This window comes from Lipomyces arxii, assembly GCF_038497795.1.
Source record: "Lipomyces arxii strain Phaff 12-163 unplaced genomic scaffold V1512scaffold_30, whole genome shotgun sequence".
Lineage (NCBI taxonomy): Eukaryota > Fungi > Ascomycota > Lipomycetes > Lipomycetales > Lipomycetaceae > Lipomyces > Lipomyces arxii.
In genome coordinates, this window is record NW_027117729.1 from 49,534 (window position 1) to 75,527 (window position 25,994).

Genomic DNA, 25,994 nt, shown 5'->3' on the forward strand with positions numbered 1-25,994 from the left:
ATCGCACAAGACGTACGTGCGCGTGTGTAGCATATGAGCCGGGTAACCAATTTACGAAAAAGGTTGTTCGCGGCATGAATATGGGGATGCGCTCTACAATCTGACTCAAGCATAAAAAACACTTAGCAGGCAAATGATGTCTTTAATTAAAGCACAATGCTGCAAAAAAAAATTAAGTAGTGTCTGGAATGTATACGAAAGTGTAGTGTTTGTGCGGTCGGGTCAATTTAGACCAACCGCGACAAATCTTATTCCTTTGTCTAAGTACGGGCTATTGGATAGCAAACGGACCATAATATCGACTACAGATTGGGAAGCAGTCAAAACAAAGCCGAAATTTCAAATTCGTCGTGTCACGGTGATGTCGTTGATGTGTATGTTACTTTGCTTCGTTATAGCGACAAAAAAGGTATTGACTTTCTTGGATGCAGTATTAATGCCAATTATATCATTTGGACTCGGATACTGGCAAATCAAGCGATTGAAGTGGAAGACAGACTTGATTGCAGAATACGAAAACAGACTTATTCTACCGCCTTTGATACTCCCACCCGAAGTAAAGTGTGTCAAGAATTGCGTACGATCAGTTCAATCATGCTAATGTTGAACACACAGTCCTGAAGTTGCTGCCACCATGCAATACCGACGCGTAATTGCTAAAGGAAAGTTTTTACACGACAAGGAAATTTTGGTGGGACCTCGTCTCTATGAGGGAGAAAACGGATACAATGTTATCACACCGCTGCAACGTGAAAACGGAACCACAATCTTAGTCAATAGAGGCTGGATTCGAAAGGACATGGCCGATAGACGAAAGCGAAATCCAAAAGCGCTGGTACGCACTTGATGATTTTTGTAGTTATTTTATACTGAAGAACTTGCCAGCCCACTGAAGCTACTTACGTTGAAGGTCTGATAAAATTGCCGGCTAACAGAAATTATTTTACGCCAGATAACGAACCAGAGAAAGGCTTGTTTTTTTTTGTTGATGTGCCAGAGTTTGCTAAAATGACGGGCTCACAACCTGTTATTATTGAAGAGCTAGACACTCAGTATACTGAAGCAGATACCTTTTCAACCTGGGAAGTGTTGGCAATGGCTGGCATCCCAATTGGCAGACCACCTCGCATTGATCTCAAAAACAATCATGCTCAGTATATAGCAACATGGTTTGGTGTTTGCCTGGCAACATCCATAATGTTTGTTATCATGTGGAGAGCTCCAAAAACAGAAAAGGCGAACAAGCTCAAACATTTAAAATACTACTCATGACGAACAGTTCCGAAGAAAAAATTTTATATTTTAAAATAAGGAATATTTTTTTTTTCTTATCATCCAAACTTGCTCTCCCACTGAGAATAAAAATAAACACAAAAGAGTTATCGAGAAGCGAACTGTGAAAAATAAAAAGACAACTCTTTAGAATATTAGTCGGGAGTTTTGCGCACCACCCCTACCCATTAAAAGGTATATTATGACTGCATCACCAGAGTCTCTCTTCAAGTTTGAGTTCGTTCTGAGAACCAAGACCAACAAAAGCACGGAAAAGGTTTTCAAGAGCAGTACGCTGCTTGTTCAAACCGTTCACTGCTTCAGTACCCGGACGAGCAAGAGGCGCCTTCAACCAATAAGATAGAACAGACAAGACTGGATAGAACTTCTCATATTCTTCATCAGATTCTTTTAACTTGTACGTGACACGAGAGAAAAATTCGCACATAACTGCAAGATCAATGATCAAAGGAGACGCCAAAAGAGAGTCTTCACACACATTATGGATAGAAATAGTATTATGTCCACCCATCATGAGCTCCGAGTAGTACTCATCCATGGCAACCTTTGAATCACCGACAGCAGGAACATACTTGATAACAATACAATGATCAATCGTATTTCCGTTCTCCTTGTTGTACAAGATTTGGTTAGAAGCAATCATATCGTCAACAACAGATTTCTTTGAAATTTCCTTCGAACGAAATTGCTGAGGAGCAGACAAGTTGAAACCATCGTTGTTTCCAAGATGATTGTACGAGGCAATTGAAAGCGGGCGGATACCAGCATCAACTAAAAATTGAGCAAGAACAGACTTGATCTTGGTCTGGCCAGACTTGAAATCGTCACCGCCAATGAACGACTTGTGCTGCTCTGCAAGCTGAATACACCCAGGAACAAATGTGTTCTGAGGCGAACCGTTGATGAAAGGAACACCATCGAGGATGCAAGCAACTGCAAAGACAGTAGAAGGCGCGACTTCAGAATGAGAAGTCTTAATGGAGTTGATCAAATTCTCAGCAGTATCATTGACACCTTCGACGATATCAGAGTACCGCTCGGTATTGGCAGACCAGACAACAATGACCTTTTCAAGCTCATTCTTAGTCTTGAAATCTTTAATATCCTGACGAATACGCTGAACGTGATCCCACTTAGAATCACCATCAATCAAATTGTCAGCACGGTCAGACTGATTAGCAGCAATGAAATCCGGGTAGTAGATAGAAGGCAAAGGGGTAATCTGGGCCATATACTTAGCGATCTGACGCTGAATGTCGTAGTCCAAAACCTTAGAACGAGTCATCGCTTCTGCAAGATTTGCAGAGTTAATGTCCCATCCACCCATGACAATGTCATTGGGGTGCAACATAGGAAGAATCTCATTGAAAGGCGCATAAGCATCTTTGCCCTCTTCGTCAACACCAAGTTTCAAAGTTGAAGCCTGAGTAACCGACCCGTAGTAGTTGGGCTTCTGAAAGCCATTTTTAGTGTGAAATTTAATGCCATAACGATTGGCAAGGATAGTTCCAGTAAGGGTACTACCATTGTTTCCACCTAAACCAACTAACATAAGGCTACGTTTGCGTTAAAATAAATACACTTAGCCCAGAAAGTACTGAACATACCCAGTCCTCGGAACTTTCATATCCACCTTGAACTGATAGTCTACCTTAGTAGGAGTAACCTCAAACTTTCCACCAGGAACACGTTTGACAGTTGCATTTTCGTAAGTGTAATCAGAATAAAGATATCCATCTTCAACCTTAGCACGATCGGAAAATACATTGACAGATGTATATCCAGAAAGAACTTCAGGTACCTCAGTAGAAGAACTTGCACCCTCATCAAGAGCGTGCGGTGCCATTTCTGAAATTGGAGTTTTTAAAATTGATAACAGAGATCTAATTATTCAAGCAGTTGCTTTGTTATTCTCACCGGACGCAGCAGCGGATGAGCGAGAAGATTGGTAGGGGTGGTGCGCGGAACCAAGTAAATTCGAAAACGTTGTGGACTGTGATTATACTGGATGGGAAAACCTATCCAGCAAACAATTGATCAAAAAGAAGTTAATAGATTTAACGAAAAGTCGAAAAATCAAAAAGTTTCTTAAGTAAGCGAAGCAACTGGTAATTAGAAGGAGGAAATGGTGGATGAGTGAATTTATGTAGGAATATAGGGAGTCTTATATAGTAGACAATCAAGGTCGTTCTGTTTTGAATTATATGGAATATAATTAATTAATTACTAGATCTATATGGCATAAAAGTCATAACTGCATACACGGTCCGCAATGCCCCACCAACCATTCTACTCAACGAATACCAGAAGACTACGGCTGCGATAAGGAGTAAGTAAGGTTTGTCGGGAAAATGTCAAGACCACCTGAATGGCGGATACGTGCAAAACTTACAAGTCAATGCTTAATATGACTTGCACTTGCTCTCTTTAAAATAAATTTGTCTTACTGCTGACTGCTAGAGAGAGTGAAGTGTTTAAGCCGTATTGGTCAGCCGTTGTGCGTATTTATAGTGAAGGCTAATTTTATTTGTGGTAGTTAGTTAGGCGAAATACGTGTATGGCGTCTACTGCTAGACTCTACATTTTGACGCTAGACCTTTTTTGAGAAATGTGGACTTTTGCGTACGACTCTCAATTATATGCAAAAAGATAATCAACAGTAATAAAAACAAACGGTCTTTTTGGAATGTAAACCTTACCGTGATATAGGAAAAGTACTAGAACCGGCAAGATGTGCTAATTGATGTTTCAACTTATTACATGTGCTATCAGACTTGTGCCTAAATTGTATAAGATCAAACATAATTTGTTACAAATCGGACCTTATAAAGCTGGTGTTCTAGTATGAGCTACAAACTTTCATGCGAGTTCTGATGATGGTGCCCGATCTCATATCTCGGATGACACAATGATTAAGAACTTACCGAACAAACTTTAAAGCAGGTCAGGGAAATCATAACAAAAGTTAGATTGCAGATAGGCCTGTGATGAATTAGGATGCCATCCCAAGGGATTGGGTCCATTTAAATTTTCTGAGAAATCTGTCATAACAAGCATCTTCATCTTAACATTGATCGAGCATTCTTAAAGCCAATACTCGGCAGTTCTGTCGTGTACTTTTTGCTCTTTAAGAAGGTGGTTCGCTCAAAGTCGGTTCACCCATCTTTTGTACTTTATTCTAAGCCGCAGTTAAACTATAAATTGTCGCGTTCGCTATTTCAAGGGCTAGGGCTATCAGCAAGGGTTACGCGTCAAAGGCAGCAAGCTTGAATTTTTACTCACAATATACCAAATGTATTGATTTCTGTGCGATGAAGTTTTTATCATTAAGACCAGTACCGACAGATATAGGCAGCAAAACCGAGAAAAGAGCGCCAATTTTGAAGATAGACTCAACCGTTGCTAGTACGTTAGGTAAATGGATACCTTCGCATGATGAATTAACAGTCATAGACAGATTCTACAACATCAACTCCTTGGCAGATGAATCTCCAAACTCGGCGCGATCATTGGACTCGGAGTTCTCGAATTGTTCGAGTAGTAATTCAAACAAATTCAAAATCATGAACCACCGCAGTCACAAGAATATGGATTATGCATTTCCTCCATTCCCAACTTCTAACGGCCCGGTGGTTCCGAATGTCTATGAACTGGCTGGTTTTGGTGACTGTCATTCGACGGATGACCTTGGAAGCAAACAATCTAAATGGGCCGACAAATCACGGAGGAGGCTGCCACTTAAAAATGAGGAATTGCAGCAATACTTACGTCCAAAGAGAAATGCGCCAAAAGCACTGACTATATCTCGGAGGTATAGTTCATCAAATGAACGACGACAGTTTGAGACAGCGGGAAAGCAACAAGAGCTTCAAAAGTCTATTGATGGTCAGAACCCGGGTTGCGAGGCAGGCTCAGGAGCACCAATTGCGGAACCCGGCACTGTTGACATTGACAGCAGTATAAGTTCTAGTACAAGGTCAAGTAGCAAAGCAAGTATGTCAAGTAAAAACAGTAATGTTCGAACTAGTCAGTCTAGCTCCAGCGATGCGGATAGTGAAAGCAAAGACTGGGACAAATTGGACCATGCATCACGGATTTTGTCTCTAATGCAAGCTAGAATCGGTAAACAAGTCCCATCAGAAGATCCACAACCAGATTTGCTGCAGTCGTTAGTAAGCAATTCTCCATCGACTAGTGGATGTAGGGCATGTGGATGCAAAATTACAGGCAGAAGTGTGAGATGCGCAGATGGAAGGATTGAAGGAAAGTGGCATAAAAACTGTTTCAAATGTGCAAGCTGTGGAAGCCTATTTCCTTCTGGCGAGTTTTATGTGCATTCAGGACAGCCGTATTGTGAACAGCACTATCATGAACTCAATATGAGCATATGCGTTTCATGTGGCAAAGGGATTGAAGGTTCATGCGTTGAGCTTGAGTGCGGTCGCCGAACGCATTCGGCTTGTTTTCGGTGTTGGGAATGTGGAGTAAATCTAGTTGAAGACTACTATGAGATAGACGATCGGTGGGTATGTGAGGTGCATGCTACACAAACATTTAATAAGCAACAAGCACAGAATTTTGCGCAGTCCTATGTGTAAATAATGATGATGTTATTAATACCTTAAACATGTATGATTTGTAGGGCTAACTTTATTTAAGTGGAAGTACATTCTATTCTACTGAAGCCGTCCTGTAAGTCTAGCTAGTAGAAGCCGCGTGCGCCCAACCTCAGCGGAAATGTCAATATTGGGTTGAACGGAATGAACTGGATCTTGAAACTGGCCGAGAATTGCCCGCACCGATGCGATCTGAGCCTGTCTCGCACGTGCCCCCGTCAAAGCAGCACTTAAACCGCTCACACTGTCACGTAGACGTGTACGATCAGCGATGTTGACCGCGTTATGGGCTTTGATTGTAGTGTCGGTATTAGGTCTAACGTCGATTAGAGCACTGACTTCCAAACAATTAATTATTAAACTCACATAGTTACTGTAGATTGGCGCAAAATGCGTCGTCGCCGCCTTTTGCGGTGTAATCGTTCAATCTGAACAGCAGCGTGATGTAAAGCCTGACTAGAATAGACGCGTCGATTATGAGCTCGCTGAATCGTATTCAGCCGCTCAAGTAGACCCATGTCAAGCTCTGTTAAGTCAAATGGGCGGGGCGGGCGTAGTGGCGCATCTAAAAGACGCGTCTGACTATCAAGAAACACGCGTTTAGTCTCATACACACTCATTAGAGTCTAACACAGCTATTGAGTGTAGGTAGACATGACAAACTAACGCGTGAAGTGGACGCGACAAAGCCTTTTGATTCTCACTATTTACCAGGGTTAGGGGTAACTTCTATGCGCGATGGTGTCAAGAACGCATCGTGAAGTAAGAGAGACCGCTTTAGCGGATCAAATGGTAAAACATCGTGTTTAAGAAAAATGTGATAGAATTCCTAATTGAGGATGGCCTCATACGAGGATTTGAAATTTGAAAACATAAATATCATGCCTGAATTCCTCCTGTTCTGATTTTTTGTTTCTGTTTGTTCAACTCTAACCGTAAGAAATGGACTGTTATCTCGTTGATTCTGGTGATCCTGATCATTTCTCAAACCTATCGCCTTGTTCATCAGCTCCAACAATATCATACTCTACTACAACTGATTTGTCTGATCTTGATTCTGTGTCTAATTACAATTGGTTTCCACTTCCAGTTGTCGTACCTTCCCAACCAGCAGAAGTTCATAAGCAGATTGCATACTGTTCAGTCGGAGATCTTCTCTTGTCAAACAGTATCGACACAAAGATTTCCGAATTGGATTGGTCTTGCAGTCAGCCATTTTATAGTAGTGACAGGGACGAAGATTACGGGCCAGAAGTTGATCCGAATGACATTGCGACTAGTCGGAACCTGAAAAGTTACAGCAGAGCATGTGACAATATAGATACTTATAAAATTGATGCAAGCTTCCTATCTGATATGAGTCAGCATTGCTTGAGTCAGGACGATTATGAGAATGAAGACAGCGATTGTGACGACAGTCAGATCGAAGACAACAACATTTCGAATAGCACAGTCGGTGACAGAGTGAATTATGAAATTGACTCACATCACAATAATCGCGAATATGAAGCTGAGGAGGTAGATGGCGATTATGAAGAAGACGATGATAATGAGGACAACGAAGAAGAGGAGGACGAGGATGAGGAAGAGAACGAAGAGGAGGATGACGGTGATAGCAATGTTGACACGCAATGTGCTCAGCAAGCAGACAATGATTTTACGCTGAATCCTTCCTTGTCTATACACCAAACTGAATCGGAGCTATCGCTGGCGCTGGCTGTAAAAAAACTTACTATAAAGCTTGTACACACAAAAGTGATAGGCTCAGCTCGCATCGTATACGAGCCTGGTACGGTTCCCGAACGCTACAACAGAGCTGAGTCAAAAGCGATGGCCAATACAGATAATTCACTGTTCTACACAAAGGTTACCAATGGTGCATCTTATCGAACTTGCCGGAATACTCCTTTTCACGAGATAATCAATCTTCCGTGGTACGGTAACCGCCGTCCGCCTCATCCGTACTCTCAACTAATTGCGCTTGCTCTTATTTGTGCCGCGCCATCTAATCATGTACTAAAGATCGAAGACATCTACGAATTTATTGCTTGGAGATTTCCTTTTTTCTCTCTCACAGATCCTAATCCACACAATGCAAAACGTTGGAAGAGCGCCGTGCGTCATAATTTGAGCTTTTCTTGTTCGTTCCAAAAAGTTGACTCTGGTAATGCGCGTCTACCTGGGGGTGTGAAAAGATGTCTTTGGGGATTTTCCGAAAAGGCATGGCAATCACAGCTACTTCTCAAGGGGCATCGCAGTCAACGATATCATTCAAAGCATTAATAGTATCAAACTTCGGCGTTCAAAGTAGCAAGCGTCTCAATAAAGTCCGTTTATTTCCTGATTAATGTCATTGGTGACTAGGTTTGTGTTGACCACTGCACAGTGGTGTTACTGTTGGACTAAATATGACAATTGCTTTTTTCCTGTCCTCCTACATTGTTGGATCAGCTAAAAGTGTGTACTTGCAAAATTTTAGCAAGTCAGTTGTTTAAAAGTAAGATGAATTCATTAAATTTAATCAACTGAGAATTAAACTATTAAGCTTATTATAGAATATCTCGTCAATTTGCTGCTACTGTTCTTCTACAATATATACAAATCAACATTTTTAATATCCAATGTCTCAAAACCATCTATATCCGCAGTGGTTTAGGGTAAACAAGGTGTGTTGTAGACTGCGATGAACATCGTCAAATTCCGAGTTTGAGTCGCTGTCCTATACTACTGTGTTTTTAGCAATTGTTTTTTTTAAAGAAATGTGTCTTTTCTCGTGTTCTTTGGAATGCAATTTGTCACAAGAAGTCTTGGTCACAGAAATATGGAAACTTGTCCAATGGAACAAGCAATTTATTTAGGGCACAATTAAATTTACATGAATGACCAAAAGACATCGCCGTGTAGATACATACACATTGAGCGAACCCCGGACAGGCTACGAGACTAAACCATTAGTGTGTAAAGTGTAAATCTAGTCGCAGCTGATAAGACAAACGGATTGTCGTCAGGCAGGAATTTCAACCAGAGCGTCTCGGATATAGACTTCTAAGTGCTGAACTTTAAAACCCAAGAGTGCTAAACGATTACGAGCAAGCGGCATTGAAGAGAGACCCGAGGCCCGAGAGTAATTTAGGGTGATCTGGACCGCCGAGGTTAAAAAATCACGCACAATATGCGGCGCGGATCATGGATGATGCGGCGCCGAAAATATAAACACTAATTGTAAGGTTTAAACAAGTCGTTTCAAGCTGTAGAAATGTATTGAAAAAAGGGCAATTTAAGTGCCGATTAAATTACTTAATATAGCGAAAGACACGTCAGCATTACAAGCATAAATGACAGATTCATTGAGATGTCAGCAAAACTCCTAATCAGCGCGTTCGCATACACAGTGAGACTTGTTGTAGACAGAAATAGGACTAGTGCGGCAGGTGCGGCTGAGCACCTCAAGTCATTTTAAATTCGGAGAACCTTGAAGTCGAACGCCGCGGTGCACTTCGTGTCCAACCAAAACTTATAAAACTGTCCAAGATTCAGCTCAGCTCAATCTTTCAAATTCTTGCATAGGTCAGTACGAAGAGCAATTACACACCGAACTTCAGTTATTCTGTTTTCTTAGAGAATGGCTGCTACTGTTGAAAAGTCGGCACTACCTGAAGATCCGGACACTGGTAATGGACTTCAATCATATGATAACGACGATAGCGACGACTTCATTGGAGATTTCTACTCACCTGACGATGAAGACGCAGAAATTGATAAAGTTGTCACAAACTTAGCTAGACAGATTTCTCATCTTTCTGTTACTGGTGAAGGTGCTCAAAACGGAATTAATCCGTTCCTCGATGGGTCAAGCGACCCGCGATTTGACCCTTTCTCCTCGGAATTTTCGCCCAAACTGTTCATTCAGTCTATGCTTGATATAGGTGCTCGTGAACCTGATCGTTTTAGGCCCAGAACTGCTGGAGTTGCATTTCGCAATCTTGGTGCATATGGGTTTGGCTCCGATGCCGATTATCAGAAAACTGTGGTCAATATTTTGCTTCATCTTGGTGCTCAAGCTGCAGGATTAGTCAAAAAGACTCCACAACGTAGAATTCAAATTTTGCAAGACTTTGAAGGAGTTCTTCAACCAGGAGAGATGCTGATGGTTCTTGGTCGTCCTGGCTCGTATGCACAAATTGCCTCGATATCTTTTAACAGACTAACCATTCCGTTAGTGGCTGCTCTACTTTTTTGAAAACTATCGCTGGAGAGACACATGGCTACCATGTCGACAAGCACTCAGAGTTGAATTTTCAAGGTTGGTACTCTGAAATTTGATGAACGTGTTTTCTAAATTTGAGCAGGGATTCCAAGTCATCTGATGAAGACCCAGTTTCGCGGAGAAGTGATTTATAACGCTGAGACTGATGTGCATTTCCCTCATCTTACTGTCGGTCAAACTCTGTACTTTGCTGCTTTAGCTCGTACCCCCAGTAACCGTATAGCTGGAGTCACTCGTGAACAGTATGCTGAATATATGCGCGATGTTGTTATGGCAATGTTAGGTTTAAGTCACACCATCAACACTAAAGTTGGCGACGATTTTGTTCGTGGAGTTTCAGGAGGAGAGCGAAAACGTGTTTCTATTGCAGAGGCAATGCTTGGTGGCGCTCCATTGCAATGCTGGGACAACTCGACTCGTGGTCTCGATTCTGCAACCGCTTTGACGTTCATAAGAAATCTCAAACTGTTTGCTCGCACCACTAAGACTACTTCTCTCGTCTCGCTTTATCAAGCCTCGCAGGATGCCTACGATGAATTTGATAAGGTCATTGTACTTTATGAAGGTAGACAGATTTATTTTGGTTCGACCACTACAGCAAAGCAATACTTTTTTGATATGGGCTTCACTTGTCCTAGCCGACAGACTACTGGTGATTTTCTTACGTCGCTCACAAGTCCTGCTGAGCGAATGGTTAAGCCAGGCTTTGAGAACAGAGTCCCTCGCACTGCAGACGAGTTTGCTGCAAGATGGAAAGCTAGCACACTGTGTGCTTCTGTTCGCCAAGAAATTGACGAATTCAACGATCAGTATCCTCTCAGTGGACACTCATTTGACTATTTTGTTGACTCTCGCAAAGCAAATCAGTCACAGCATATTAGCGTTAGCTCTCCTTACACCATTTCTGTCAGTATGCAGATCAAATTATGTATCATGCGGGGATTTCAGCGTCTTCGTGGCGATCTCACACTGTTCTTTACCACTATTATTTCCAATGTTATCTTGGCGCTCGTTGTTTCGTCAGTATTTTATAATCTCCAAAAGACCACTGGTTCTTTTTACCTTCGAGGGTCACTTCTGTTTTTTGCAATTCTACTGAACGCTTTTGCGTCGGCTCTTGAAATCCTCCAGCTTTACACACAACGGCCAATTGTGGAGAAACATACTAGGTATGCGTATTACCATCCTTTTGCTGAAGCAGTATCATCCATGATTTGTGATTTGCCTCTCAAAATATTGGTTGCTATCGCTTTTAACCTAACGTTATACTTCATGACAAACCTGAGGCGAGAAGTTGGCGCTTTCTTTATTTTTTTACTGTTTAGTTTTACAATTGTGATGTCGATGTCAATGATTTTCAGAAGTATTGGTTCAGTCTCGCGTTCAATTTCGCAGGCAATGGCCCCAGCTGGTGTGCTTATATTGATCCTTGTCATTTATACAGGTTTCACAATCCCACCGCGTGACATGCATCCTTGGTTTCGGTGGTTAAACTATCTTGATCCAATTGCATATGCATTTGAGAGCTTGATGATCAATGAATTTCGGGGCCGAAGGTACTCTTGCAGCGCTTACGTTCCATCCGGACCTGGTTACGACGACGTGGACCCTCTGTCAAGAATATGCTCTGTTGTTGGATCACGCCCAGGTCAAGATTATGTGTTGGGAGACGATTATATTGGAGAAAGCTTTGAATATTATGATCGCCATCTGTGGAGGTAAGAAGACTAGGTTTTCTATAGCGTTAAATCAACTGACATTATAGAAACTTTGGCATTCTTATAGCATTCACAATTGGATTCTGTGCATTTCATCTTTTGACGACTGAGTATATCGCGGCTGCTCGTTCTAAAGGCGAGGTTTTGGTATTTAAACGGGGAGAATTGCCTGTCGTAACTAGAACAGCAAACGATGAAGAAAGCGCTTTGTCAAACACCAAGGAACATGTTGAGTCCAGTTCTTCGTCTAAGGAAATTAATTTGCAACGACAAACAGATATATTTTTTTGGAAAGATGTATGCTATGATATTAAAATCAAGGGAGAACCGCGGAGATTACTCAATGTTGTTGATGGGTTTGTTAAACCTGGAACTTTGACGGCGCTTATGGTGAGTAATAGTAGTTATTATTGTGAATGCTTGTTGTTTACGCTTTAGGGATCTTCTGGAGCCGGCAAAACGACTTTGCTTGATGTCTTGGCTTCCCGCGTGACCATGGGTGTTGTTACAGGGGATATGCTCGTCAATGGGCATCCACGTGATTCGTCATTTCAACGTAAGACGGGTTACGTGCAACAGCAGGATCTTCATCTGTCAACGTCAACTGTTCGTGAAGCTTTACGATTTTCTGCTGTGCTCCGTCAACCAAGCTCCGTACCTCACGCTGAAAAAGTAGCTTATGTGGACGAGGTCATTCGCATTCTTGAGATGGAAGCTTATGCCGACGCTGTCGTTGGCGTCCCAGGAGAAGGATTGAATGTGGAGCAGCGCAAGCGATTGACTATAGGTGTGGAACTTGCTGCTAAGCCTCAGCTTTTATTGTTCCTTGATGAGCCCACATCTGGCTTGGACTCGCAGACAGCGTGGTCAATTTGCTCTTTAATGCGAAAGCTAGCAAATAATGGCCAAGCTATTCTCTGTACAATCCACCAGCCTTCTGCCGTATTGTTCCAGGAGTTTGACCGCTTGCTGTTCTTGGTCGCAGGAGGCAAAACCGTTTACTTTGGTGATATTGGTGGAAACTCGTCGACATTGACAAACTATTTTGAGAGAAATGGCGCTCATCCATGTCCACCGTCTGCAAATCCCGCAGAATGGATGTTGGAGGTGGTCGGTGCTGCCCCGGGCTCAGTAGCTGTGCAAGATTGGGCGCAAGTTTGGCTTGACAGTCCTGAGCGCACTGCTGTAAGAGAAGAAATAGATCAAATGCGCACAACATTGGCGCAGCTTCCTGCAAGTTCAGATTTATCTACAAACACTGAGTTCTCGGTTGGCTACCTTGTCCAATTTTTTGAAGTGTTTGTTCGGGTGTGTCAGCAGTATTTCAGAACGCCGTCTTATATTTGGTCTAAAGTTGGTCTTTGTACTGCATCTGCTCTATTTATAGGATTCTCTTTCTGGAAGGCGGGTACAAGTTTGCAAGGACTGCAAAATCAAATGTTTTCTATTTTTATGCTATGTACAATTTTTGGCAATTTATGCGCCCAGCTAATGCCTAACTTTGTGACTCAGCGATCCTTGTACGAAGTTCGTGAACGGCCATCTAAAACCTATTCTTGGCAGGCTTTCATGCTCGCAAATCTTGCAGCAGAAATTCCATGGCAAATATTGTGCGGTGTCATCACATTCTTTTGCTGGTATTATCCCATTGGATTGCAACGGAATGCAGTGCCTGAAAATCAAGTCACTGAACGTGGAGGCCTTATGTTTTTATTGATTATGGCCTTCTATCTGTTCACGTCAACATTTGCTCATATGATTGTTGCTGGTATTGACTTGGCTGATACGGCTGCAAACATCTCTAACTTACTGTTTTCTCTTTCGTTAATTTTTTGCGGTGTTCTGGCTAGTCCTAGTGTTCTTCCTGGATTTTGGATCTTTTTGTACAGAGTATCCCCTTTCACATATTTAATTGATGCAATGCTCGCAGTCGGCGTTGCAAACACTCAAGTTGTGTGTTCTTCAATTGAAGTACTGCGTTTCAATCCTCCTTCAAATGAAACTTGTGGTTCATATATGATGGATTATATGGCAGTGGCTGGAGGGCAGCTGTTGAATCCAGAGGCCACAAGCGCATGCCAGTTTTGTACAGTCAGCAGTACAAATACTTTCTTGGCAAGTGTGTCTTCGTCGTATCATCATAGATGGAGGAATTTTGGCCTTATGTGGGTGTACATTGTTTTCAACTGTTTTGGGGCAGTCGCACTCTACTGGTTGATGCGGGTTCCAAAACGATGGAAGAAGAAGCATGACTAATTTGTTTGAAGTATCTTTGGTAAGAGTTCTCATGTATAAATAGGACAAAATCTAATTGATAGAGGACAACGCGTCACTTTGCTGAAGCTTTTGAATAATACTATGTTACGAATACAAAAGTCAGTCAGTCATAAATTTTGGGTTGCATACAGTTGAAAAGCTTTGGTAAAAATAAGTCTTACTGGTAAATTGAAACATATTGCAGTGCGTCTTGCAAATCATTTCTGATGCAATTTTCTTTAAATTATCTCTTGATAGTATAGTACAAAGGATAGCAGTTTGCCTTTTGTCAGTTTTCGGTCATTGTTCCGTCTAATACCCCGAGCAACCTTGCGTAAGGTACTGTGATGTGCTGGACTTCCCGATACTTTCCTACAGTAACAATCACTTCTTTAAGCAAATCTTGCTTGTTCAAACCACAAAGCAAAGTGTCATGACTTACAGTTTCTTCATCAATGACTCCCGCTGACCCTAATAACATTTTGAATAATTCTTCTAAGCGGTCTGTCAAACCCTCCTCTGCAAGCCTCTGTGCGTATATGATCATGTACGTTTTCAACTCCGTTTGCGATCCTAGTAAAGTGGCTGCTTCAATCCGATTTTCAAGATGTGAAATTGACACAGCCGTCTCAATTCCTTCATAACCGTCACGCATCATTGCACTTTTGACCAGTCTTTGAAGAAACCTCCCTTTTCCACTTCTTTTTACCTCTTCATCCGTACGGCGCTCAATCATACTCACGGCGTTGCCGCTACTATACATGCCAGAGGAATCCCAGTATTGAGAAGCTACAGCCCACCAAGGTTCTGAAACACGTTGCCATGACAACATGCTAGCAGAATATGTGTAGCCCTCTCCGTTGTCTAAAGTGACAATTGCGCTGCCTGTGACGGTCACCGAGCATTTGGTGATCGATGGCGCATTGTGTAACATAGAGTCAGTGTAAACTGCAGAATCTAAAATTGGAGCAACAGAAACAGGAGCATGCAACGCCATTCGTGATGAGATATTCCTGCTTGAGTCAGCCGCATTAATTACTTCTACGACACGTGTCTTACCAGGTATGTAACAATCCTGTGCTAGTCAAACATAGTAAAAAGGTACCAGCGGAGTCTAGAAACGCCGGTGTCGAGTCAAGCACAATAGAAGACACCAATACTCGCCCTGTAGACGAGTAAATGTAAATTGTCGCATCTTCACAAGCTGCCGCCAAGAAACGCTTGTTCCCTGTTATAAGTACTACTGTTTTAGCTATGTAATTACTCCATAGCAATCGTCCTCGACGTTGAAGCGTTAACCTTGTCGGCTCCTTCTCGCCACCATTGCCATTCCTAACTTCAAAAAGAAGCGGCAAATGGTCATCGGCAACAAGTATCGATTTGACTTTCGGCGTCGATAGCCGGACTTGTGACAAACTCGTAGCCGGCGACAATATAGACGGGCGTATAGACGCATTTGTTTTAGAGTCAACTGTAGCGTCAGCAACAAATTTACGCTTGTTGCCCAATACTAAGGAGCTGATTCCACCGACAGGTAGACGAGTTGAAGGGTCGGAATATTCTTGTGCATTCGCGACGGACGTCACAGTATTTGACAAAACTGGCACTGGCTGAGACGATGACGATGCTAGGCCAGAGCCTGACAACAAGAGCGGCGTCACACGTTTCCGCCCTTCTTTGGTGATAGATACCTTTTGAGTTAATCGTTGGCTTGATGGTGCCTCCAGTGGTTGCGCAGGGGAGCTATTTTCTGATGTATCCTTAACAGTGACGTTGACAGTGATTGGCTTAGAAGCTGCTGCTGAAGAAATATCCATACCAGAGGCACTTTTCATCGAATTTTCTATCCGGATTTTGCTCCCTTCAAGTTCATTTTTAGCAGACAGCTCTTCCAAAGCTAGTTGATCAACACTTTCAGGAAAATTCATTGTCTCGCGTCCACCTCCGTACTTCGCCAACTGTTTCTCGTTTTCTTCTGCTAGTATTATGTATCCTAAATCGCCTTCTTCAAAAACACAAACGAGTATACTACCGTCTAAAGAACTAGCAAAAAGTCTCTGCCCATCTGGTGCCCAAGCCAGATCAGTGATTGCCTTCTCCGCCATATTCTGCGAGACCACGATGGGCCTTGGATTTGACGTATTCCAAACACTTAGAGCTCTGTCTTGACCTGCGCAGGCAATGACAGTTACAAGTTGTTTAGAGCCCTTCGCTTTAGAGAACATTCTAGGGGAGAATGCGCAAACCTCAACTGGCCCCTCATGTCCAATAAGATTAATCTCGCTATCCCATAGACCACGGTTGACAATTGCAACTGTTGCTACAGGACCATTCGTAGCATTTGCTGCTGCTATATGACTACCATCTGGAGACCACGAGCATCTACGGAAGTATGTTGTAAGCGGCGAACCTTCAAACGGAGCTGATACAGTTGTATCTATAGAGAACGTCATATCGGTGCCAGAAGTTCGATGATAACGCACAATCTTGATGGTCCTGTCGTCAGACGCAGTTGCAAAATAGCGGTTTGCGGGATCAAATGTTATTCCTTTGACGTGCGATTGGTGAATGTCAAGACGTTTTATACGTTCAAAAGTAACCCCACTCCAAATGATGATTCCGCTATCAAGACCAACGCTCACTAATATACTTGAGTCAGGCGCCCAAGCTAGATCTTGAACATCATTGTCATGGCCAACACATCTCCTTCTTACGGTCCATTTTTCAGTATCTGTCTCCCCTTGCGCGCCAAACTCTCTTTTAGGCAAATCGTAACCTTCATCATCACGTTCCCAAACCAAGATTACTTGATCATCAGAGCCAGATGCCAGATAACGCCCAGAGGGGGAGAAGCGCACAACAGTGACGGCACCTTCATTACTTCAGTATATAGTCAAACGCCAATAATCTAATGACATCTATACCAGAATGTGTACTCATACTACAAAGTTGACGCTGCCTGTGCTTGCGTTTGTCGTTGCTCTCATTACTGTTTATACCATTCGCATCAGCTCTGGTGTGCATAGAATCATATATTGCAGCGGTTGACCATATTCGAACTTTTGCGTCTACTTCAGTTAGAGATGATTTGCATACCATTGGCGTAATGAAATTACCAAGTCCCCCTGATGCTAATCGAGTTCCATCCGGATGAACGTGAACTGAGTAAACTTCAAAGTGCTTTTGCCCATCTAGCATTTGTTAGAGTGTACCACAATCAGCGTATGATGTTGTACCCGAATGATTGAGCCATGCAGGCTTTAAATAGTACATTCTAAATTAAATGCTATAGTAATACCGAGCATTAAATATCCAACAATCTGATGAAATTGACAGTAAAAAATAGAAGCATACGAATCTGAATTGGGGGGTAAACAAAACTGCCTTTAAATATGCAACGCTCAGAGTTAATGTGCATGGCCACTCAGAATCAAAAAGCTGCAATTTCTACCGTTTGTGGTTTCAAATACACTTACTACATATTACTTACAACACTTTTTCTCGTTCAGCTGTTAAATGCTCATCATTCAAAGTTGTTCATTAAAAGTTGCATCAAAATAATTCTAGTTTGATCTCAACAAACTGCATTATGGATGATTTTTCCCGTGATTCCGAGTCACCGAGTAAGTGCAGTTAAATAACCGTACTACTCTACAACTGTTCTAAACTGACTGGTACAGCATACTGGATTGACTGGTTTCTTGGATTTGAAGGGAATGAATTCTTCTGTGAGATTGACGATGAGTTTCTCGGTGATCGGTTTAATATGACTGGATTAAATTCAGAGGTACAGTATTATCAATACGCGATGGATCTTATCATGGACTCGTTCGGTAGGTATTCGCACATAATATCACGATCCTTGGATTTAATGCAATAGAGCACGATTGCGATGATCGAACGAGAGAGCAAATAGAAAAATCAGCTCGTCATTTATACGGCTTAATACACGCGCGATATGTACTGACTCAGCGTGGACTACAAAAAATGGTACGTTTTGATCAGATTATGGCTTGCATAAGACGGACTGATGGTTGCAGCTTGAAAAATACAAAAGCGGTCATTTTGGAGTTTGCCCTCGTGTTCTTTGTAACCGGCATCCCGTGCTACCGATCGGTCTAAGCGATGTTCCTCATACCACCCCCGTAAAGATGTTTTGCATGAAATGCGAAGATGTTTACAATCCTCCGTTAGCTCGATTTGCTACTATTGATGGTGCTTACTTTGGAACCAGTTTTCCATTTCTATTGTTTCAAGCTTATCCTCATCTTGTCCCTAATAAGAGTGCGCATGAACGGTTCGTGCCAACCATTTTTGGCTTTAAAGTTCATCAGCATGCCAGACTAGCAAGATGGCAAAACTTACGAAGAACTGAGTTAACCAGACGACTGGAAACCTATGAAGAGGAAGAAAGTAAGAGAAAAAAATAAAGTTATGGGAATTACAATATGTATTTAAGAATTGCTGCCAGTACTGGTACCACTGCTACCAATTTAATTTGCGAGCAAGTAAAGTACACATCCGAACAAAAATGCACTGTTTTTGAAACGATAGACAAATTATGAAATACACAGACCCTATCATCCATCTATCAGGAGCTAATTCTTTCGGACTTTGCGTCTTGATCCTTGTGTTTCCCGTCCTTAATTTGATTATAGATGCCCATGCCACTAGTGATCCAAGAACCCACGTCACTGAGTTGTGACGGCAAAACGATTGTTGTAGACTCTTTTGCTAATTTTCCAAATGCATCAACATATTGTTCGGCAATTGCTAGTGATATCGCTGCACCACCCTCCGATGATTCTGAAATCGCTTGTGAAACTCTCTTAATTCCCGCTGCAGTCGCTTCAGCTTTTAAAAGAATAGCCTGAGCGTCACCCTCTGCTTTGTTAATCACTTCAGCCTTTTCTGCTTCGGAAGCTAGAATTACGGATGCGCGCTGACCTTCGGCAATGTTGATGGCGGACTGTCGCTGACCTTCTGATTCTAATATTTCAGCTCTCTTCGATCGCTCCGCGGAAACCTGCCTGTGCATTGCTTCCAAAACATTCTCCGGGGGATGAATATCTCTAATCTCATAACGCAAAACCGTGATACCCCAGTCTGTCGCTGCCTCATTTATGGCCTGTGTAATGTGAGTGTTAAGCTGTTGCCTACAAATGTCTGTTAATTATGAAATAAAGTATTAAGCTATACACCACCAACCTCTCCCGAAGAACGTGATCTAAGGTCAATTGTCCTATTTCACTTCTCATCGTAGTTTGCGCCAGTTGCTGTACCGCGTAATCTGCATCTTCAACTCCATAGCTTGCTTTATAAGCATCGATAACACGGATGTAAAGAACGCCCTAGCTGTTTTTAGAAAACGGGAAAATGAATTTCGTGAACCATCAACACTCACATCAATATTCAATGTCACATTGTCTGCAGTAATTGCACTCTGACTTGGAATTTCTATTGCTGACTCTTTCAATGACTTTACGTACTGAATCTTATCAAGAAATGGAAGCAAAAGCGCTATCCCAGGTGACAGAATCCTACTGAACTTCCCCATACGTTCAACCACGTATGCAGTTTGCTGAGGAACAAATCTATTACTGCATAAGCAAAAAGCACTTACCTGTACACACAATATCTTACTTGATAACAGTATTTGCAGGCCTTGCATACCTTGTTTGCGCTTGAAAGAAGTTCAGACCATCATTTGATGCAAATCGTACATTCAATGCAGGTGAAGTTCTCATGAGAGAAAACAAGCAATTGGTTCTATTTGCTGGCACTGGTCTACAACGAGCTAAATTTAAACAAACGGACGATGACATTTTGCATATAACGTTGTTGCTTGCTGTATGCTACTTGTTGGTCCAGCTGTACGTTGTCCAGAAAGCTCTGACGCTGACACGAGTCGAAAACAATGTCTCTCACACCTGTGGTGCCGTCAAACGCATTTACACTACGCACGCCTCTTTCCATTTTTATCTACATATTTCCTGTTCTCATTTACTAAACATAGTTAATAGATTCTATTATAAAGGTCAGTTTCCAGTTCATGCTTCTCTGCTTTCGGAATAACCATACGATGATGCTTTTATGGCACAAACATTAATTAAGCATTGCATTTACGTTTACTAAGCAATATCGCCTAATAACAGTATGAATAAGTTTTTTTTTGTGATAGCTTGTATGGCACAATGGCAGCGCGTAGGATTGCAGATCCCGAGGTTGCTGGTTCGAATCCGGCTACAAGCTTCTTTTATTTTTTGTTTGCGGGCGTAGTAAAGTGAGTTTGAGTGAATGTATGGTGCACGTAGACGACATAACTAGGGTATAGTACCGTCAATTCAAATTTGCTGGCGTGTTCATTTCGCACAAGAAACGTTGGAAATGGTACATTGCAAATAAATAACACTACCACCGGAAATCTCCCAGTTGTCCATTTCGCATTTTCTCGCGTTCGCATTAAAATGTCTGGAAAACCTTAAACATTTGTCCTAACCTCTGGGAAGAAATTCTCAAAATGGCTGGAAATTTATCCAATCCTGCCTGACCCTGTTTACGTCAAACGTTTACAGCAAACTCTGTTCCAGGTCATCTTTAAACTTTAAAAATAAAGCACTTTTGTTCACATTTGAAATTTTTAGTTCGCGTCCAGCCAATACATTTCAGAAGCCTCTCCATTGACTTTTGGACTCATTTTTTAAATCCTTACATTTAAAACAATGCCTGAAGTGTCTTCCACGCGAGAAACTTGGTTGTATGGTGACATTGCGTCGATTCTTCTTACCGCGTTGCGCGAAAAGGCCTAAGCCGGAGGAGCACTCGCAAAAAATGACTGTGTTAGAACTGTTTGGCAGTGTATGTGAGAAATCACAACGTGGAATAGTAGAGCGACAGAAATCATACGAAAATTAAACCTTCAATATAGGTCAGGGGTCAGTCAGGAGGTCATGAGGCTCAATATTCAAAGCTAATGTGGTAAATTGATTAACACTACGACCTCAAAAGTTAACGTATTTGAATGTAAAACGTATCAAAATGATTGTAGAAATCTCAGAACGCCGAATTTCTAAGTTAGAAATTGCGTGAGCTATTCAAGGTCAAAGACAGAACCCTATTCAAACCTCCAGAACTCTATTTAGTTCAGGAGACTTGGGAAATTGAATATTAATTAAGGAGTTTATCGATTTACAAGAGTGATACTACGTACTAAAAAAGCATTCTAAAACAGTCTATTATTCAACCCACAAGTGAGAATAAATCTCACAGATGTGATGACCAAGATTTTGACGCTATATTAGTGGTCATCGACAGATTTTCAGAATCAACCCATTATATACCTGTTAGAATAAATTGGGATGCTCTTAATCTAGCTGAAGTCTATGCAGCAGAGGTGATTTGGCATCACACGGTATGCAAGTCTGCCATTTCGGATCGTGGGGCCCACTCATGATGTCAGGCGTCAGAAGTAAGTACGTTGAGTCCGGGTAACTCCAGACGACGTACGCCAAAAATTACGACGAGTATACGTCGAACTGTCTCAACATGCTCTATGATGACGCATAGACGAAAGCATGTAGTTGTTTGTATATACATATATAGAAACCGTCTAGCGCCATCCTCGGTCACTAGTAGTTTTACACTGACGTTTCATAAACCTGTTCAGCGTATTTAAAACTTTATTTTAATTATCGAACACGCGTCTCGAATAGACAAATGTAAATTGGACATATCTTGCACGTCACGATTTCAAAGCAGAAATCTTTTTAAACCTAGCTGCAAAATACATTCATTGAGTATACTTTTCTCGCTCTTGGTCAGGAGGTGGTTCTTGTTGAATGTTTAAGCTCTACTATGCATTCCGGTTATTTTGTGGGTGATTATACTGCGAGACCCTTTGTAACTATTCGCAGTTTTCCATCGCCAATTAGAACAGCCAATATAAATTTGCGTCAATCGCAAAATTAATCTTAGTTCAATAACTATGAGTTTCCATTTGTGTGGGAGTGAGAAAACGCGTCTTGAAGTTGGGAGAGTAGAATTTAAAAAAGGTGGCCGGTGAAGCTGTGGGGCCGGCTGGATTTATAACTACGTATATTTATAACAATCGTCGTGTCCTTTAAACTCCAAAAGTGTCACACGGTACGATTGGGCGATTATTGGGCGATTAAAAGTTCGCATGTGATCTGCGTTAAGTTATGAATGATGATGTAACTACGGTTGTTCATCTACAGCACACTGTTCGCAGAAAAATGTTCTTGGACGTTTGTGCAATAAGTCAGCTATCGTACTTAAAGTTGATACATTTATCATATGTCTTGAGGTGCACCGTCTTCTGAAAGCAAAAATCGTGCGTTTGACAAATTTGACTCGGATCCTAGCTGCATACATTTTATTGCTTCGCCAAGTGTTTTCCCAGTATTATCCAAGGCAGCCAAAAACCGTGCTAACTCCTTACATAATTCCCAATCGCCAGATTTAACAGCTGCCGAAAAAAGTCTGATCATATCGGCCGAAGAATCTTCCAACTGTTCCATCGTGTGTAAAATAAGTAAATACGCGCCAGCGGTTTTTAATTGTCCAAGACGCATACACATCTCAAACAGTTCTTTTGGAGAGCCAACTATTTCAAAAAGTACATGCCAAGATGCCATCTCGGTTTTTCTTGTACATCCAACAATCACATCTAGCATTTCAGGAAACATTTTCAGAAATTTGACAACGTTGGATAGAGCGGATTGTTGCGAATGTAGCATGTTATCTGCTTCCTCATCCAAAGCATCATGCAGCATCATCTCCAAAGCATGACCAAAATATGTTAAATGCTTAAAAGATTTTGCTAGTTGGAATGCTTCAGCTTCACGAGATGATACTAGATAATATTTCAACAGCTGATGAATAAATAGCTGCGTCTGACACATTAGCAAAAATACAAAACAAGCAAATTAATATACTGACCCTTGTGCTGTTGACGGAGTATGTAAAAGACACATTGCGTCGATGAACAAAATTCGATTCAATACCAATTATAATACCCTTTTCAAATAAAAACGACAAAGGATAAAAATCCGTTTCAATTCTAATTGGACTGGGAACAAAATCTGACTTTGAGAGATGCAACATAACTTCTAGCCAAACAATAACGCATTTTCCGTCAAAAGCCCAAATGCTATTTTTGAGCACACCTTTCGTAACAATGGTGAAATACTCGACGTTTTGCATTAAAACTTTCATATCGTACTTCAAATCGCCTTCCTTAGACAACGGATAAAGTATAACGAGTTTCCCGTCGATGAGGAACACGATGGTAGCCAAAGATATATCATTGATCGGGTTTCCAATTTCTAAGTAGTCTAAGCAACTCTCTAACCCAATCCACTAAAATTACTTACTTGACTGCTCATCGGGGAGTATCCAATTAATCGCCCGAACTCGCGCAGGAGCATGCACAATTCCATTGAATGATATCTGTCCGACTAGCTCAAGACTAAACTGGAAGGCATTGCTGTAGATCACAAATTCGTATAGCGTGTTATTATACGTGTAGACGAGAAGCGAGTCGCCGACAAGTGACAGTAGTATAATCAAAGATGGAAGTTGCTGTGCGTGTATGACTAATGAATGATTTAACTCACGATCTCGGGAGTACGCACGAATCTATAAAATTTGATTTAAAAAAATTTCACCAAATTCAAGCAACGCTTCTTACCTCGTGAGTATTTCGGTCTGTGTGGACACCAACAATCAGAACACTGTTGAACCAAACCATTCCTCCATGAACAGAAAACTCATTTTCCATTTGCTCGTTTGAAAAAAACTTCCATTTACCCGTATAAACACTGTAGTGGCCTAATCCACGTTTGCCTGCTACAGCAATAAATCGCCCGTCTCCGGAGATACAGACTTGCTGGATTGGCCAATTGCTTGTTAGATATGCGTATGGAATGGCAATCTCTTGCCATAAAATTGCTTCATGAGAAATTGTCGTCAGATCAGACTGATCTTGTCCGCGATAAAGCAAAAGCTTCTCACTTGTAGACAATATAGTCCGTGAAAGATTATCCTAAATTAGTGTTGAGCATATGTTTGTGATGAATTGAAAACCGTCCTACCCAAGTATAGCTACCTGCGAGACCCCATTTGGAAAGCTCTAGAAGCCACATTTCTGAGGAATCTACAGGAACAAGAAGTAGTTCGGCCCCGTTAGAAAGCCATACTGCTTCTTGAACTCCGGCTAGCCAATGATCATTCGGCACCAAATCACCTTCTGCAAGCATCGAGTGAGAGACAAGTTTTCCATAGACCGAAAACAACGCCCAGCCATGACTATAACCAACAAAAAGAGAATATCCATCAGGGGACCAAGTGACAACAGTAACACCACCATATATTGAATTAGGCGCAATTATTGTTCGCATTAATGGTATATGACCGGCATAGTCTTGAACACTATAAATATGTACCATTCCACTAAACTAGTATCAGCAAATAATAACGATTGATATAGTAGTAATGCATTAACCTTTCAGTTCCAACTCCGATTAGACTGAACCTAGAATTAATTGCTATATTTACAGCAAAAGTGTCGTTCTTTGAAAGACAGGACGTTTCACTACGGTCTGCCTCTGACTCGGTCGAGCTACCTGTCTTATTTGGATTGTAAAAACAGTATCCAGAAAAAATGTGGGATTTAGACGCTTTGTCTGGAGCAGGTGAAGACGTCAGAAAGTTAGTTTTATACGATAAACAGGATCAGACTTCACAGTGTATTCTTACCAAAGTTTGCCTCACCACAGCCCAAGCCATCCCGTTGCTACTGATCCATCCAAAAAGACCCATAGCCCTTTCCCATTCGGCAGAAACTATTCGACCTCTTAAATTAAACCATTCCAAGTGCGAGAGTAGCACAGTACGTGTCTGCGGTCCACCGCGGCTATCAGAAATCCATTTTATAAGCTGAATTGCTGGAGGATTTGATGTCAAGACTAGAAGTTCGTCTTCGAGGGCGACAGCACTGTAAAAGATTAGCGCTCCACCAAGGCAATTGCAAAATTCTTACGTCTCAATTCCAGCATCAATCTTAATCACCATTCGAAATTTGATTGACCCCTCCTTAACACCCTGTTCTTCTCCGGGCCCCGCTAGCACATATGGGATTCCCGCAGAATTGTCAAATGAATATTTTGCTACTCTAGTTGTAGTGCTATTGTGCAGAATATAAGTTAAAAAAAACCCCAAAGTTGTCTGAACAATAAAGGTCTGATTATCAGGACGAATGAGAATATTAACATTGGTACCGTACACCCGTATTGACTGTTCAGGTCTAGAGCAGACTGCAATTGGTCCAAAAGGCTACACCAGTCAGCATTGCAATAGACGCCCCTACTACTGTATTCATTCGTATTACCCTGTTTTGGTACACATAAAGTGTTGATTTTGTGACGATGCCAAAAAAGGTTCCATTTTTTGATGACTTGACGGAAATGATAGAGTCTCTTCCAGCTGAATTTGCGTCACAGTCCAACTTCTGCTCCGCCTGATTAAAACTTTGCAGGTGCGGTAACGTAAATTCTCGCGGTGTTGAGATTGGCCAATACATATTTGCAAGTGTTGATTATGATCTCTTGTTACATAAAGTAGCTGTTAGCTCCGAATGACTTTACAAGCACTGAACGAGGAAGACAAAAGTCTCGAACATTATAAGTCCCCTCTCTAATACATATTTAGTAACATATTTTCGCAGATCAGTAGTCTTATAAATTGATGTTGTCGATATTTATGCCAACGGATATAGATGGTTTAGTAGAATAACTTCGTTAACTTAGGTTAAGTTATTAGTTCAAG

General features: G+C 41.6%; 10 protein-coding genes and 1 non-coding gene across 11 annotated transcripts; 6 read left to right on the forward strand and 5 right to left on the reverse strand.

The window, feature by feature from the left end:
- The first annotated feature begins 85 nt into the window (after positions 1-85).
- On the forward strand, positions 86-1,444 carry V1512DRAFT_268062 (SURF1 family-domain-containing protein). Its single transcript, XM_066917399.1, has 4 exons — positions 86-374; positions 432-561; positions 616-835; positions 886-1,444. Exons 1-4 carry the CDS (start codon positions 134-136, stop codon positions 1,270-1,272), a joined length of 978 nt encoding a protein of 325 aa, XP_066769297.1. The 5' UTR covers positions 86-133; the 3' UTR covers positions 1,273-1,444.
- V1512DRAFT_230525 (uncharacterized protein) lies at positions 1,280-3,422 on the reverse strand. Its single transcript, XM_066913956.1, has 2 exons — positions 2,901-3,422; positions 1,280-2,849 (listed from the first exon to the last, which is right to left on the reverse strand). Exons 1-2 carry the CDS (start codon positions 3,137-3,139, stop codon positions 1,484-1,486), a joined length of 1,605 nt encoding a protein of 534 aa, XP_066769298.1. The 5' UTR covers positions 3,140-3,422; the 3' UTR covers positions 1,280-1,483.
- Positions 3,423-4,604: 1,182 nt separating this feature from the next.
- On the forward strand, positions 4,605-5,891 carry V1512DRAFT_249969 (uncharacterized protein; the record flags this gene model as incomplete). Its single annotated transcript, XM_066914643.1, has 2 exons — positions 4,605-4,698; positions 4,747-5,891. 2 exons carry the CDS (start codon positions 4,605-4,607, stop codon positions 5,889-5,891), a joined length of 1,239 nt encoding a protein of 412 aa, XP_066769299.1.
- A 5-nt stretch (positions 5,892-5,896) lies between these two features.
- On the reverse strand, positions 5,897-6,568 carry V1512DRAFT_278286 (uncharacterized protein). The gene is made up of 2 exons (XM_066917954.1): positions 6,276-6,568; positions 5,897-6,225 (listed from the first exon to the last, which is right to left on the reverse strand). The coding sequence occupies exons 1-2, from the start codon at positions 6,527-6,529 to the stop codon at positions 5,970-5,972; spliced, it is 510 nt and encodes a 169-aa protein (XP_066769300.1). The 5' UTR covers positions 6,530-6,568; the 3' UTR covers positions 5,897-5,969.
- A 48-nt stretch (positions 6,569-6,616) lies between these two features.
- Positions 6,617-8,453, forward strand: V1512DRAFT_268069 (uncharacterized protein). The gene has a single exon (XM_066917400.1). It carries the CDS (start codon positions 6,852-6,854, stop codon positions 8,190-8,192), a length of 1,341 nt encoding a protein of 446 aa, XP_066769301.1. The 5' UTR covers positions 6,617-6,851; the 3' UTR covers positions 8,193-8,453.
- A 947-nt stretch (positions 8,454-9,400) lies between these two features.
- On the forward strand, positions 9,401-14,439 carry V1512DRAFT_230529 (ABC-2 type transporter-domain-containing protein). The gene is made up of 6 exons (XM_066913957.1): positions 9,401-10,079; positions 10,130-10,212; positions 10,259-11,894; positions 11,942-12,284; positions 12,333-14,169; positions 14,213-14,439. The coding sequence occupies exons 1-5, from the start codon at positions 9,532-9,534 to the stop codon at positions 14,148-14,150; spliced, it is 4,428 nt and encodes a 1,475-aa protein (XP_066769302.1). The 5' UTR covers positions 9,401-9,531; the 3' UTR covers positions 14,151-14,169; positions 14,213-14,439.
- V1512DRAFT_278289 (TUP1-like enhancer of split-domain-containing protein) lies at positions 14,312-17,613 on the reverse strand. Its single transcript, XM_066917955.1, has 5 exons — positions 17,387-17,613; positions 17,267-17,341; positions 17,075-17,218; positions 15,210-17,022; positions 14,312-15,163 (listed from the first exon to the last, which is right to left on the reverse strand). Exons 1-5 carry the CDS (start codon positions 17,421-17,423, stop codon positions 14,440-14,442), a joined length of 2,793 nt encoding a protein of 930 aa, XP_066769303.1. The 5' UTR covers positions 17,424-17,613; the 3' UTR covers positions 14,312-14,439.
- On the forward strand, positions 17,511-18,900 carry V1512DRAFT_278290 (casein kinase II, regulatory subunit). Its single transcript, XM_066917956.1, has 4 exons — positions 17,511-17,773; positions 17,831-17,983; positions 18,031-18,140; positions 18,191-18,900. The coding sequence occupies exons 1-4, from the start codon at positions 17,740-17,742 to the stop codon at positions 18,578-18,580; spliced, it is 687 nt and encodes a 228-aa protein (XP_066769304.1). The 5' UTR covers positions 17,511-17,739; the 3' UTR covers positions 18,581-18,900.
- Positions 18,583-20,052, reverse strand: V1512DRAFT_288170 (uncharacterized protein). The gene is made up of 4 exons (XM_066918133.1): positions 19,794-20,052; positions 19,555-19,744; positions 19,359-19,501; positions 18,583-19,306 (listed from the first exon to the last, which is right to left on the reverse strand). Exons 1-4 carry the CDS (start codon positions 19,973-19,975, stop codon positions 18,742-18,744), a joined length of 1,080 nt encoding a protein of 359 aa, XP_066769305.1. The 5' UTR covers positions 19,976-20,052; the 3' UTR covers positions 18,583-18,741.
- Positions 20,053-20,330: 278 nt separating this feature from the next.
- Positions 20,331-20,402, forward strand: V1512DRAFT_t59. The gene has a single exon. It is a non-coding gene; the product is annotated as a tRNA-Cys (tRNA).
- A 1,958-nt stretch (positions 20,403-22,360) lies between these two features.
- On the reverse strand, positions 22,361-25,966 carry V1512DRAFT_230541 (RIC1-domain-containing protein). Its single transcript, XM_066913958.1, has 9 exons — positions 25,558-25,966; positions 25,210-25,502; positions 24,927-25,164; positions 24,673-24,869; positions 24,263-24,620; positions 23,860-24,213; positions 23,543-23,807; positions 23,109-23,494; positions 22,361-23,062 (listed from the first exon to the last, which is right to left on the reverse strand). Exons 1-9 carry the CDS (start codon positions 25,747-25,749, stop codon positions 22,460-22,462), a joined length of 2,886 nt encoding a protein of 961 aa, XP_066769306.1. The 5' UTR covers positions 25,750-25,966; the 3' UTR covers positions 22,361-22,459.
- Positions 25,967-25,994: the final 28 nt, after the last annotated feature.

Bases quoted from the DNA above. Each gene is read 5' to 3' on its own strand.
- V1512DRAFT_230529 (XM_066913957.1), top strand. From the start codon at position 9,532: ATGGCTGCTACTGTTGAAAAGTCGGCACTACCTGAAGATCCGGACACT. The intron at 10,213-10,258 runs GTTGGTACTCTG...AAATTTGAGCAG, and splicing joins CTCAGAGTTGAATTTTCAAG to GGATTCCAAGTCATCTGATG. The intron at 11,895-11,941 runs GTAAGAAGACTA...CTGACATTATAG, and splicing joins TATGATCGCCATCTGTGGAG to AAACTTTGGCATTCTTATAG.
- V1512DRAFT_230525 (XM_066913956.1), bottom strand. From the start codon at position 3,139: ATGGCACCGCACGCTCTTGATGAGGGTGCAAGTTCTTCTACTGAGGTA. The intron at 2,850-2,900 runs GTATGTTCAGTA...ACGCAAACGTAG, and splicing joins ATGAAAGTTCCGAGGACTGG to CCTTATGTTAGTTGGTTTAG.
- V1512DRAFT_268062 (XM_066917399.1), top strand. From the start codon at position 134: ATGATGTCTTTAATTAAAGCACAATGCTGCAAAAAAAAATTAAGTAGT. The intron at 562-615 runs GTGTGTCAAGAA...TTGAACACACAG, and splicing joins ATACTCCCACCCGAAGTAAA to TCCTGAAGTTGCTGCCACCA. The intron at 836-885 runs GTACGCACTTGA...AGAACTTGCCAG, and splicing joins AGCGAAATCCAAAAGCGCTG to CCCACTGAAGCTACTTACGT.
- V1512DRAFT_278286 (XM_066917954.1), bottom strand. From the start codon at position 6,529: ATGAGTGTGTATGAGACTAAACGCGTGTTTCTTGATAGTCAGACGCGT. The intron at 6,226-6,275 runs GTGAGTTTAATA...AATCGACGTTAG, and splicing joins CGCCAATCTACAGTAACTAT to ACCTAATACCGACACTACAA.
- V1512DRAFT_230541 (XM_066913958.1), bottom strand. From the start codon at position 25,749: ATGTATTGGCCAATCTCAACACCGCGAGAATTTACGTTACCGCACCTG. The intron at 24,214-24,262 runs GTAGGACGGTTT...ACACTAATTTAG, and splicing joins TCGCAGGTAGCTATACTTGG to GATAATCTTTCACGGACTAT. The intron at 23,808-23,859 runs GTAAGAAGCGTT...CAAATTTTATAG, and splicing joins CAGACCGAAATACTCACGAG to ATTCGTGCGTACTCCCGAGA.
- V1512DRAFT_268069 (XM_066917400.1), top strand. From the start codon at position 6,852: ATGGACTGTTATCTCGTTGATTCTGGTGATCCTGATCATTTCTCAAAC.
- V1512DRAFT_278289 (XM_066917955.1), bottom strand. From the start codon at position 17,423: ATGTACTATTTAAAGCCTGCATGGCTCAATCATTCGG. The intron at 17,219-17,266 runs GTAATTTCATTA...TAACTGAAGTAG, and splicing joins ATTAGCATCAGGGGGACTTG to ACGCAAAAGTTCGAATATGG. The intron at 17,023-17,074 runs GTATAGATGTCA...GAAGTAATGAAG, and splicing joins TAGTATGAGTACACATTCTG to GTGCCGTCACTGTTGTGCGC.
- V1512DRAFT_278290 (XM_066917956.1), top strand. From the start codon at position 17,740: ATGGATGATTTTTCCCGTGATTCCGAGTCACCGA. The intron at 17,774-17,830 runs GTAAGTGCAGTT...TGACTGGTACAG, and splicing joins CCGTGATTCCGAGTCACCGA to CATACTGGATTGACTGGTTT. The intron at 17,984-18,030 runs GTAGGTATTCGC...TTAATGCAATAG, and splicing joins TCTTATCATGGACTCGTTCG to AGCACGATTGCGATGATCGA.
- V1512DRAFT_288170 (XM_066918133.1), bottom strand. From the start codon at position 19,975: ATGTCATCGTCCGTTTGTTTAAATTTAGCTCGTTGTAGACCAGTGCCA. The intron at 19,745-19,793 runs GTAAGATATTGT...ATGCAGTAATAG, and splicing joins CCTGCAAATACTGTTATCAA to ATTTGTTCCTCAGCAAACTG. The intron at 19,307-19,358 runs GTTGGTGGTGTA...AGACATTTGTAG, and splicing joins GATCACGTTCTTCGGGAGAG to GCAACAGCTTAACACTCACA.